The sequence below is a fragment of the Rana temporaria genome, chromosome 2, assembly GCF_905171775.1.
Source record: "Rana temporaria chromosome 2, aRanTem1.1, whole genome shotgun sequence".
NCBI lineage: Eukaryota > Metazoa > Chordata > Amphibia > Anura > Ranidae > Rana > Rana temporaria.
Window position 1 is genome coordinate 4,183,042 of NC_053490.1, and position 13,819 is coordinate 4,196,860.

Consider the following 13,819-nt stretch of genomic DNA (forward strand, 5'->3'; position numbering starts at 1 on the left):
TGAATATGCAAATGAGCATTTACGTCGATTCAGAAACGAAAGACCGCCCGACGCTTTTTTTTTACGTCGTTTGCGTTCGGCTTTTTCCGGCGGACAGTTACCCCTGCTATAGGAGGGGTAAGTGCGGCGTATCCTATGTTAACTATGGCCGTCGTTCTCGCGCCGAGTTTTGAATTTTTTACGTCGTTTGCTTAAGTCGTTCGCGAATATGGCCAGACGTAATTTACGTTAACGTCGAAACCAATGACGTCCTTGCGACGTCATTTGGAGCAATGCACGCTGGGAAAATTTGCGGACGGCGAATGCGCTGTTGGATCGGCGCGGGGACGCGCCTGATTTAAATTGTAGACGCCCCCTAGCCGCGGAATTTTAATTACGCCGGGGGATTTACGATACGCCGCCGCAACTTTAGAGGCAAGTGCTTTCTGAATAAAGCACTTGCCTCAAAAACTTGTGGCGGCGTATCGTAAATCAGATGGTGAGCAGAACAACAATAGTGAAAACAAAGTAATATTTATTGCTATGAACACGTAAAAATTCCAGCAATCCTCTGTGTTGTAAATAATGTAACTGACAAGCAGGATCAGTGTAGTGATGGAATTTACACAGTCAATCTACCTTGCAGTGTACAGCACCTGTCACCCACAGGCACAGCTCCACTGGCAGAGGGAGGGGGCGTCAAGGACTTGATTCTGAGCATGCATGGGTTTTCTCCGATGGAATTCCACACAGACGATCGGAATTTCCCATCAGAAAAATGTAAAACTCTTGTATGGAGAGGAGGGAATGCTTGACGGGGATATCATACCGATACCGTCACAGCCCCAATGTGCACCAATATGCCCCAATGTGCACCAATATGCCCCGATGTGCGCCAATATGCCCCGATGTGTGCCAATATGCCCCGATGTGTGCCAATATGCCCCGATGTGCTGCAATATGCCCCGATGTGCGCCAATATGCCCCGATGTGTTCCAATATGCCCCGATGTACTGCAACATGCCCCGATGTACTGCAATATACCACGATGTGTGCCAATATGCCCCGATGTGCTCCAACATGCCCCGATGTGCTCCAATATGCCCCGATGTGCGCCAATATGCCCCGATGTGTGCCAATATGCCCCGATGTGCTGCAATATGCCACGATGTGTGCCAATATGCTTCAATATGCCCCAATGGGCGCCAATATGCCCCAATGTGTGCCAATATGCCCCGATGTGCTGCAATATGCCACGATGTGCTGCAATATGCCCCGATGTGCTCCAATATGCCTCAATGTGCGCCAATATCCCCCGATGTGCTCCAATATGCTACGATGTGCTGCAATATGCCACAATGTGCTCCAATATGCCCCGATGTGCTGCAATATATCCCGATGTGCTGCAATATATCCCGATGTGCTGCAATATGCCCTGATGTGTGCCAATATGCCACGATGTGCTCCAATATGCCCCGATGTGTGCCAATATGCCCCGATGTGTGTCAATATGCCCTGTTCCCTGATGTGCCATGTGTCCTGATGTCCTGTGCCCTGATGTCCTGTGCCCCAGTCTGCTGTGCCTTAATGTTGTGTGCCCTGATGTGCTGTGCTCTTTACCCTGATGTGGCCTGGTGTGCTGTACCCTGATGTGCTATGCCCTGATGTTCACTGTGCCCTCATGTGCTGTGCCCTGATGTGCACTGTACCCTGATGTGTTGTGCCCTGTGCATGCATGCACGCCGGGGGGGCAGGGGCGGCAAAATGCACCTTCGCCTGAGTTGGCAAAAATCCATGCACCGGCCCTGTCCGTGTGCACAAATGATGCCCCACCGTGAACTTCAATTCCATTCTATCATGAAAAAATCTTGACTCCATTTAGGACAACTTAGTTCCAGAAATTATTCATGAAACAAATGAATCAAAGCCTTGCCATGCTAACTAAAACCGTCTATTTAATATTACTATAAAGGTGAGGAGCACTTTTTGGATAAACATCGTAATGACCTTATCCAGCATATAACGATGGTACATCCCGTGTTGGACTGTCTATTGGAAGGAGGTCTCCTGACTCAGGAACAGTACGACATTGTGAAGGAATCAGAAGTCATAACCCAGGAGAAGATGAGAGTTCTTTATAAGTTCGTCAGTGGTTGGAGCTTCTCTCACAAGGACACGCTCTACCGAGCTCTGAAGACCAGCAATCCCGGGGTCATTGAAAACCTAGAAGGAAATTCCCAATCAGGTACTAGCGCCTAATGAACCTTTTCTATGCTCGACATAGCTGTCCCGACGCAACCAGAAATGTTTTTTTTTTAACAAAGCCCCGTACACACGACCGCTTTTCCCGGCAGGAAAACCGCCAGGAGAGCCTTTGGCCGGGAAAGCCGGCCGTGTGTATGTGTCAGAAAAACAGTCGGGAATCCCGGCGGGAAACTAAAGAACCTGGGGCCATATTCTCCTAGATTTCCCGCGGGCTGCGCGTAAGCCATTTACACTCCGCCGCCCCAACCTACAGGAGCAAGTGCTTTATTCCCCAAACACTTGCTCCGTAGTTTGGGGCGGCGGAGTGTAAATGGCCCGGCGTAGCCACGCGTATCTCCAAGGGGGCGGCTTCTATTTAAATTAAGCGCGCCCCCGATTCTAACGAACTGCGCATGCGCCGGGCTTAAAATAGCCCAGTGCGCATGCTCCAGTTCTCGGCGTAAAACGTCAATGACGCCGACGTGTGCGTCATTGACGTAAAGTCGTATTCAAGAACGACTTAGGCCGGGTACTCACGAGCAAACATGTACGGTGAAACCGGTCCGTCGGACCGTTTTCACCGTACATGCCTGCCAGAGGGCTTCTGTACGATGGTTGCACTAACCATCGTACAGAAGTCCGCGCGTAAACATTACGCGGGGCGTGTCCGCGTCGTCGCCGCGATGATGACGCGGCGATGACACGGCGACGTAGGCGGGCCTGCCATTTAAAGGCTTCCACGCATGCGTCGAAGTCATTCGACGCATGCGAGGGACGGCGGGCGCTCGGACATGTACGGTAGGTCTGTACTGACGACCGTACATGTCCGAGCGGGCAGGATTCCAGCGGACGGTTTTAAAACACGTCCAGGAATATTTGTCTGCTGGGAAAAGGCCCGGCGGGCAAATGTTTGCTGGAATTCGGCCCGCTCGCGCCTACACACGACCAAACATGTATGCTGAAACTGGCCCGCGGACCAGTTTCAGCATACATGTTTGGTCGTGTGTACGGGGCCTTAGGGAAACGACGTAGCCGAAGGAAAAACACGACGGGGACCCGACGCCATACTTAACATGGCCTACGTGGGACTTGCGTAAACTTACCCCTCATATAGCAGGGGTAAGTTTACGCTTACGCAAACGACGTTAGCGACGGTTACGCGACGCAAATTAGTTCGGGAATCGGCGTATCAGGCTCATTTGCATAAACAAATGAGACCTGAACGTAAACGCCATCTAGCGGCCGGCGGAGTAATTACATTTAAGATCCGACAGTGTAAGTGACTTACACATGGCGGATCTTAAGCGTATCTATGCGAAAATGATTCTAAGAATCAGTCGCATAGATACACGGGCCAAAAAAGAGAGATACGATGGAGTATCCTGAGATACTTCATCGTATCCTTACTCAGAATATGGCCCATGCTCTCTATTTTGCCCCGTCGGGATTCCCGGCGTTTTTTTCCCCCCCGCCAGATCTACTACTTACCTATGGATTCCCGGCCAAAGCTCCATGGTAGTTTTCCTGCCGGGTTCTCAGCTTTCCCTTCGGTGTTTATCGGTGGACTTTTTACCGCCAAGCGTGTGTACGAGGCTTCAATCTATGAATGACCACAATATATGGTTGCCACCTTTTCATCGAGCAAAACCAAAACACTTTTTTGTTTTAAAGGGGGACTGCTGTGAACTCTGGTGTAAAGAGGAACCCTGATGTAAGGGGGGTTTCTGCCCCCCCCCCCCTTACATCAGAGTTGCCAGCATTTTGCCTTACCACTTGCCCACCGGGCCTATTCCGGCACTTCTCTCCTTCATGTAGAAAAATCACAATTTTTTTGCTCGAAAATTACTCAGAACCCCCAAACACCATGGGCCAGATCCACAGAGCGAGTACGCCGGCGTATCTACTGATACGCCGGCGTACTTTCAAATTTCCCGCGTCGTGTCTTTAGTTTGAATCCTCAAACCAAGATACGACGGCTTCTGGCTTCGATCCGACAGGCGTGCGGCTTCGTACGCCTTCGGATCGTAGGTGCAATACTTCGGCGCCCGCTGGGTGGAGTTTGCGTCATTTTCCGCGTCCGGTATGCAAATTAGCGATTTACGACGATCCACGAACGTACGCATTTTCTAACGTCGTCTCTAGTCGGCTTTTTCCGGCGTATAGTTAAAGCTGGTATTTTGCGGCGTATAGATAGACTTGCCATGTTATTTATGGCCGTCGTTCCCGCGTTGAAATTAAAAAAAATTTTTTACGTTTTTGCGTAAGTCATCTGTGAATCGGGATGGACGTAAGTCACGTCTAAGTTTAAAAAATGACGTCGTTGCGACGAAACAGAGCATGCACAGTTAATTCGGCGCGGGGACACGCTTCATTTAAATGAAGCACACCCCCTAATCGCCGATTTGAATTCCGCCGCCAGAAATACACTACGCCGCCGTAACTTACGGCGCAAAATCTTTCAGGATTTGAAAGAACGCCAGGTAAGGTACGGCGGCGTAGCGTATCTCTGATACGCTGTGCGGGTGCAGATCTATGTGGATCTGCCCCCGCATTTCTAATGTGTTTTTTCACTGCCATCTTCTTCCCTCTAATTAGAACCCCCAAACATTATATATATTTTTTATCCTAACACCCGAGAGAATAAAATGGCGATCGTTGCAATACTTTCTGTCACACCATATTTACGCAGCGGTCTTACAAGCGCACTTTTTTGGGGAAAAATATACTTTTTTTAAATAAAAAATAAGACACCAGTAAAGTCGGGCCAATTTTTTTTTATATTGTGAAAGATAATGTTACGCCGAGTAAATTGATACCCAACATGTCACGCTTTAAAATTGCGTCCGCTCGTGGAATGGCGACAAACTTTTACCCTTTAAAATCTCCATAGGCGACGTTTAAAAAATTCTACAGGTTGCATGTTCTTTTGAGTTACAGAGGAGGTCTAGGGCTAGAATTATTGCTCTCGCTCTGACGATCGCGGTGATACCTTACATGTGTCAGGGTTTGCTTGGAATCTAGGAGCCAGCTAAAAAAGTTAGGAGCCAGAAAACGCGCCCCGTCCCGACGAGCTTGCGCGCAGAAGCGAACACATACGTGAGCAGCGCCCGCATATGTAAACGGTGTTCAAACCACACATGTGAGGTATCGCCGCGATCGTTAGAGCGAGAGCAATAATTCTAGCCCTAGACCTCCTCTGTAACTCAAAACATGCAACCTGTAGATTTTTTTAAACGTCGCCTATGGAGATTTTAAAGGGTAAAAGTTTGTCGGCATTCCACGAGCGGACGCAATTTTGAAGCGTGACATGTTGGGTATCAATTCATTTGGCGTAACATTATCTTTCGTAATATAAAAAAAAAATGGGGATAACTTTACTGTTGTCTTATTTTTTAATTAAAAAAAGTGTAATTTTTTCCCAAAAAAGTGAGCTTGTAAGACCGCTGCGCAAATACGGTGTGACAGAAAGTATTGCAACGATCGCCATTTTATTCTCTAGGGTGTTGGGATAAAAAATATATATAATGTTTGGGGGTTCTAATTAGAGGGAAGAAGATGGCAGTGAAAATTGTGAAAAATTACATTAGAATTGCTGTTTAACATGTAATGCTTAACTTGTAATACCAACGGCTCACCACCAGATGGCACCAGCTCACAAAAAAATATATATATTTTTTTGCCCACCTTCCAAGCCAAGGACACTATTTCTAGTCGCCATGGCGACCTGGCGACCGGGATTTGTCGAGCCCTGACATGTGTGGTTTGAATACCATTTACATATGCGGCGCTACTCACGTATGCGTTCCCTTCTGCACGTGAGCTCGGCGGGACGGGGTGCATTTTTTTGCTCCTAACTTTTTTAGCTGGCTCAAAGATTCCAAGCAAATTTGTCAAACCCTGAGTCATAAAGGTTAACAAAAATGGCTGCAGAAAGTTGCACGTATCTAGCACACAGTGGGGTAGATTCAGGTAGCAATTGTGTCTGCGTAACCATAGTTACGCAGCGCAATTGCTTACTTGCGCCGGCATTTCGAATGCTCCTGATTCAGGAACCTCGTTACGCCGACTGCAGCCTAAGATATGCGTGGCATAAGGCTCTTATGCCGTCGTATCGTAGGCTGCATTCTTACGCAGGCCGCTAGGGGGCGTTCCCGTAGTGGTCAGCGTATAGTATGCAAATTGCATACTAACGCCGATTCACAACCGTACGCGCGCCCTGCGTATGCAGTTTACGTCGTTTGCGTTCGTCGGGTTCCGCGTAAGGCTGCTCCTGCTAATAGCAGGGGCAGCCAATGCTACGTATACCCGTCGTTCCCGCGTCGCGAAATTTAAATTTTACATCGTTTGCGTAAGTGGACGCCATTCACGTTCACTTAGAAGCAAATGACGTCCTTGCGACGTCATTTGCCGCAATGCACGTCGGGAAAGTTTCCCGACGGAGCATGTGCACTATGCTCGGCGCGGGAACGCGCCTAATTTAAATGATCCATGCCCCCTATGGGATCATTTAAATTACGCGCCCTTACGCCGGGCAGTTTTCCGGAGCGCTCACGCAAATTACGGAGCTACTTCTCCGTGAATCAAGGGCAGCACAGTAAATTTGCGGGGGCGCAGGGCAAAAACGTTGCCCTGCGCCTCCGTAAAAAAGGCGCAAATCTACTTGAATCCGGGCCAGTGATTGAGCAGAGGCAAATTTGGCGGCCACGAGGCCCCTGTGAGTGCGAGGCCTTAGGCGACCGCCTAATTTGCCTAATTAAAGAGCTGCCTCTGACCCTACCACAATAGTCCTCCATCATACAGTTTGCTCATCTAAAACCGTAGCATAGCCGTGATGCGCAAAAATGATAACCTTCTGTCCTTGCTCTTCTAACTGCAAACTTCTTCTTCTTCTTCAGAGAACATAGAAAAGGCCTCGCCTGGTGACCCCATGGAAGGTGTGTAAAATATAAATATATTATAAGAAAAAAAAACGATACTCCCTATTTTATACCATCTAATCAAAGTTAGCCTTGAGATGAAGGGGCTTATCCCAAAAGGGGGGTTGTGGGAGACGGCGCCCCGAAAAGTAAGAGATGATGGAGGTTTTCTTTGTAAAGTTATAGGTCTTCATTTGATTATATGATAAAATATAACACTTTCAACGCGTTTCTTTGCTTACACGGGCCACTTCATCAGGAAAATGTACTAAGACACTGAGGCCCAGATTCACAGAGAGCAAGGCGCACATTACGCCGCCGTAGAGTAACCCATGTACGCTACGCCAACGCAGCGCAGAGAGGCAAGCATTGAATTCAGCAAGCCAGTGCTCCCAACGCTGCGCCAGTGTGGCGTGGGTTTCGAAGGCGTACGCCGGCGTAGGTGGAAGTGGGTGTGACCCCATGCAAATGATGGGTCGAGCGCCATGACATGTACGTATCACGAACTGCGCATGCGCGCACTTAATTTTTTACAACCCGAAAAACGGACGTGTGTACGCGCCATTAGGCCTTAAAAAGGCTCTGCCTGACCCAAGAAGGTTGCTGGAGTCACATGGGGTGGCAGCTTCCAATTGGATCGCTTCACCAGTGACCCAAGAAAACCATAGAAGAACCATGTTCCCCCTGACTTCCTCTCCAACTGCAGTGTCACTGAGAAAAAGCGCCACCTGCAGTTGGAGAAAGCAGACTGCACCTGCCTAAATGCTGAATCAAGATTAACTATGAGATAGGGATTTCTCCAAAGGATGGAGGGAGAAGAAAAAAAAGTGAGGAGAAACCAGGACAGGTCAGTGTGTGGTATGGAAATATTGGGAAGGTTCATTCAGAATTATTGTTGAAATGCCAATACTCACGTCCTTGACGTTACAAGGAGCTCACATGGGAATTAAGCGGTCTGGTGACTTTCACATGTGGAGATAGGATACAGAGGGATATATTCGAAAATGAGGCTTCTAGCTGTACCCAGTCCTTTTCTTTATAGTGTGCATGCCAGTCAATTATTCTGGCTAGATGACATTCTCATTGGTATTTACCTAGGTCTGGGAGACATATGCCCCCTTTTGGTTTAGGTAGGGTTAGTTGGGCATAGCTGTTGCGTGGGCGTTTTCTACCCCACAGAAAGCTTGTGCATATTTTCTGATAGGTGCATAGGAATGCTGGAGGTAATGCTATCGGCACCTCCTGCAGGACATAAAGCAAACATGGTAGCACATTCATTTTTAGTACAGTCGCTCTTCCAAACCAGGAAAATATGGGTTTATCCCATTTTCGAAGATCCTCTGTTATGGTATGTAATTGGTGTGAGGCGATTAGCCAGTATTTTGGCAAATATTTTTAGGTCTACATTGAGCAAGGAGATTGGACGGTAATGGGTTACAAGATTGGGGACTTTCCTTGCTTTTGGGATCACAGAGATATTTGCCTTGGAAAAGTTATGCATGTTAATATCTGGTTGTGATAGGGAATTGAATGCCCGGAGAAAAGGATAGGCAAGGGTGTCTAAAAATGTTTATAGTAGATTGCCGTATATCCATCTGGGCCTGTGCTTTCCCAGATAACCGCCGTATTGAGTTCCTCACAGGACAATAGACCATCTAATTGGGCAGTTTTTTTAATGGGGAATTGGCTTGGGGCTATGTTGCACAATGAAATCTTGGATGATTACCGATCGGTGTCTAGGGTCATCGTATGGGTGTTGGGCTGGGGGTAGGTTATATAAGCCGGAATAATATGTCTCAAATTGTGTTGCAATTTCTGTGGAAGTCACCACAGGTTGGTCTTGTGTGGTGTGTATCCGGTGGATCGTAGAGGCCGCCTTTCTAGCTTGCAATACTCTTGCTAGGATTTTGCCACTTTTGCTCCCACAGCTTCCCCCACGGCTTCCGGGTAGTGGGCATTCCTATCCAGCAGGTGATTGACGTGATGACAAAAACGACCTCCCCCCGTCGCATAAGGAGCATCACGAGTTGCCGAAAGAAGCCGTTCGGTTCGCCGTTCGGTTTCTTTCGGCAACTCGTGACGCTCCTTATGCGACGGGGAGAGGTAGTTTTTGTCATCACGTCAATCACCTGCTGGATAGGAACGCCTACTCTCGCTGGAGTCACTGCCCGGAAGTCGGGTAAGAAAATAGCTGTACGAGGTATGTACAGCAAAAAAAAATAGGCATACTGTTATTGTCGAGAGTCAGCTCAATGTAATGTTAGAAAATTGTTTTTAGGGTGAACCTCCGCTTTAACTCCAGGTTAGATTATGCAAATTCCCTCTACCTTGGATTACCAAAATACCAGATTGCCCGTCTCCATACTGAAGCAGAGCATGATCCCCTCCCTTCAGAGACTGGGCCGCAGGGCAGTATTCCAACATGATAACAACCCCAAACACACCTCCAAGATGACCACTGCCTTGCTAAAGAAGCTGAGGGTAAAAGTGATGGACTGGCCAAGCATGTCTCCAGACCGAAACACTATTGATCATCTGTGGGACTCCTCAAACGGAAGGTGGAGGAGCACAAGATCTACAACATCCACCAGTTCCGTGATGTCGTCATGGAGGAGGGGGAAGAGGACTCCAGTGGCAACCTGTGAAGCTCTGGTGACCTCCATGCCCAAGAGGGTTAAGGCAGTGTTGGAAAATAATGGCGGCCACACAAAATATTGACACTTTAGGCCCAATTTGGACATTTTCACTTAGGGGTGTCCTCACTTTTGTTGCCAGCAGTTTAGACATTAATGGCTGTGTGTTGAGTTATTTTGAGGGGACGGCAAATTTACACCGTTATACAAGCTGTACACTTACCACACAACATTGTAGCAAAGTGTCATTTCTTCAGTGTTGTCACATGAAAAGATACAAGAAAATATTTACAAAAATGTGACTGAGGGGTGTACTTACTTTTGTGAGATACTGTACATGGTTCCGTATGGTTGAGACAGTGGGAAAAAAATGCATTGACATTTTTTACATATAAAGCCTTGTACACATGACCGGTTTTCTCGGCAAGAAAGCTGCTGGGAGAGCTTTTTGCCGAGAAAACCGGTCGTGTGTATGGTTTCTCGTCGGGAAAACTGTTGGGAATCTCGACGAGAAAAATAGAGAACCTGCTCTCTATTTTCTCGGCAGAGTGTTTCCTGCCGAGAAAACCAGGTAATCATGCGCATGCTTGATAAGAGTTTGACGCATTCACGGTAGCATACAAGTTTAGTGTAGGGTGTAGCAAGATGGCGGCGACGGCATCGAATGTGACGGGCGCCGGCTCATTGTAGTCGATGACTTCACCGCGTTCTGGCCATTCAAAAGAATGGTGGTTCTTTTGAATGGCCGTGTGTACACAGGGCTTGGCAAGGCTAGCTTACCGGGAATCCCGTCGGGAAAACTAACGTTTTTTTCCCGATGGGATTGCCCCCCCGTGTGTACAAGGCTTAATTCTCAAAAAGCTAAGCCGATCAACAGTTACTCCCCAGTGGACAAATGTGTTGCTGCAAAAGATTAACCACGTATTCATAAAAGTGGAAAATTAGACAATGAACACATAGGGCCAGATTCTCGTAGAATCTGCGGCAGCGTAGCGTAAGCCATTTACACTATGCAAAATAACTGAAGCAAGTGCCGTATTCTCCAAGCACTTGCTCCGTAATTTGCGGCAGCGTAGTGTAAATGGCCCGGCGTATGGCCGCGTAATTCAAAGGGGGCGGCTTGTATTCAAATTAAGGGCGCCCCCGCGCCGATTGAACTGCGAATGCGCCGGGCTGAAAAATAGCCCAGTGCGCATGCTCCAGCTCACGACGGAAAACGTCAATGACGCCGACGTGAGCGTCATTGACGTAAAGTCGTATTCAAGAACGACTTAGGAAAACGACGTAACCGACGGAAAAAGACGACGCGGACCCGACGCCATACTTAACATGGCATACGGCGGACTGGCGTAAGGTTACCCCTCATATAGCAGGGGTAACCTTACGCTTACGGAAACGACGTAAACGACGAGTACGCAACGCAAATTCGTTCGGGAATCGGCGTATCAGGCTCATTTGCATAGTCAAATGAGACCTGAACGTAAACGCCACCTAGCGGTCAGCGTAGTATTGCATTTAGGATCTGACAGTCTAAGTGACTTACACCAGTCGGATCCTAGCCTAATTCCGGCGTATCTAACAAGGAAAAACGCATATGTGGAGTCCGTGTGCCGCGCACCCCGAAAATGCAAAAACAAAAATGGGAAGGTCCCCCAGTGGGGTTTTTTAGCGGCATGATGTTCTCAATAAATAAGAGTGGTTGGATGATATTGAAGTTAAAATCTTTACTTGGTTTCAACATTAAATTACAATAAAATGTACAACATGGTTGGAGCATTTGTAAAATAGTGTAGATAATATACATATAGTACACTCTGATTATACATGAATATAAAAAAATAACAGTGGCAAAAATCAACAACAATACAATACATGTTACATCGTGATTCAATTGGTTTCCGTATGAGTACCCCGGCGCGTTTCGACCTAAACTGTCGCAGTCTTCTTCAGGGGAATTGTACTCTGATAGATATAATTAGAAAAATTATTAAAGTTACATCCCTCTAACAAAAATTCCCGCGTATCTTGTTTTGCGAATACAAAACAATAATACGCCGGCGGGAATTTCGAATTACGCCGGTGTATCAGTAGATACACCGGCGTAACTCTTTTGAGAATCTGGCCCAGAATGTTGTGTTGCTCCTAAAATATCTAAATTTGTTTCTTTCTCCAACGCAGATTGTAGAGTACAATATATGGCAGTGATGAAACAGAATTTCCAGTGCGTCAGAGAGCACAACTCCCGTATAGGAGAGGCAATTAGTCTGGACAGAACATACACCAGTCTCCTAATGGTAGAGGGTCATCGGAGTAGAAAAGAGAAAGAACATGAAATAACGTCTTTAGGCATAAGACTTCAACAAACAATGGATGAAGGATCTTCTGATGGATGGACCCACATTCCACTCCAAACTCTGTTCAATCCCAATCAATGGGGAGTTATTCCCAAAATCGTAGTTTTAAAAGGACCTGCCGGGATTGGAAAAACGATGACCTCCAAGAAGATCATGCTGGACTGGGCCTCGGGAAATTTCTACCAAGATGACTTCAGCTTTGCGTTTTACCTTGGCTGTAGAGAACTCAAGACCATCACCAATAAAATAAGCCTTGCCAGACTTTTATCGAGAAGCAGCAAATTTCATTTTCCAGAGAATGTGATTCGGTCCATTCTGAGTAATCCTAGTAAATTACTCTTTATCATCGATGGTTTTGATGAGGGGAGATGGACTCTGAAGGATGATTTTGAAGGTTGCGGTGACCCATTTCAGGAAACTCACCAAGAAGTTTTGTTGCGAAGTTTGGTCACTAAACAAAGTCTCTCTGAAGCTTCTCTGATTATCACCACAAGGCCATTTGCCTTAGAGAAGTTGGATGAATTTATTGGAGACGTGTCTTCACGTCATGTGGAAATTCTGGGATTTACAGCGGAAAACTGTGAGAAATATTTCTACAACTCATTTAACACTGAAGATGATGCAGTCAAGGCTCTGAAGATGATAAAAGACAATATAGTTCTGTACACCATGTGTGCCGTCCCCATCACTTGCTGGATTGTGTGCACTGTATTGAAACAACAATTAAAAGAAGATGTGGATTTAACGGAGTGTAGAACAGCCACCTCTCTCTACCTTCTCTACCTCAAGGGTCTTACAAAGTACCACGGGAGAAACCAGCCAGTGCACAGTTGCCTGAAGAAGTTGTGTGCTCTGGCCAATGAGGGCATATTGAATCGGCAAATCTTATTTGAGGAGGAAGATCTAGAAAGGCATGGCCTCTCTCTGTCTGAGGTTGAGTCTGTATTCCTCAATGAGAACATCTTTCACCAGGATATTGACAGTAGCACTTGCTACGGCTTCATTCACCTAAGCATGCAGGAGTTTTTGGCTGCTCTGTATTATATAATGAAGGAGGAGGACGAGGAGGCCATAAGAGGCCAGGAGACTTTCCTTCCAGAGATCTGTGAGGGAAAAAGCCTCTTGGGCTTGTGTTCTTCTAGTCCGCACTTGTCATTCGTTTTACGTTTCCTCTTCGGCCTCACAAATGAAAAACAGCTAAAGGAGTTGTCAAAGATCACAAGACGTAGCGTTTCTTTCCGAACAGCACCCGCTATCAGAAATTGGCTTGCTGCAGAAGACCCAATCAAATACAGACCCATGCAAATTTCCTGCTTGTATGAGACACAGGATGAGGATTTTATACGGACAGTGATGGGCCGAAGCACACACTTGGAATTCAACATGATGGAGAGCAAAATCTTCACCAGACAGCTGGCCTACTGTTTGAGGTTCTCTGCAGATATTAGTGCTCTAACCTTTGAATGCTATATAACGGTACAGAAGGACCTGGAAGTACTCTCTCCCTTCCTGCACAAGTGTTCTTATCTAAGGTAAGTGTTTATGTAAATACGCAAATCACTATCAGATTATAGCTGATGGTTTTTCACCCATATTGAACTTGAGCTCCTAAGTGCTTCTGTATCACCATGTTAGATGGTATCACATGACTATGGTATACCAGAATTCACCCTGACCGCTAAAGCCCCTTTAC

At 46.9% G+C, this 13,819-nt stretch overlaps 1 protein-coding gene across 1 annotated transcript in view; it reads left to right on the forward strand.

The window, feature by feature from the left end:
- The first annotated feature begins 1,719 nt into the window (after positions 1-1,719).
- The window catches only part of LOC120928398 (NACHT, LRR and PYD domains-containing protein 3-like), a 63,116-nt gene continuing 51,016 nt past the window's right edge, over positions 1,720-13,819 (forward strand). Inside the window, exons 1-3 of the mRNA XM_040339496.1 lie at positions 1,720-2,224; positions 7,119-7,157; positions 11,951-13,658. Of these exons, the coding sequence (XP_040195430.1) occupies positions 2,005-2,224; positions 7,119-7,157; positions 11,951-13,658 (1,967 nt within the window). The 5' untranslated portion in view covers positions 1,720-2,004. The remainder of the gene's footprint in view (positions 2,225-7,118; positions 7,158-11,950; positions 13,659-13,819) is intronic.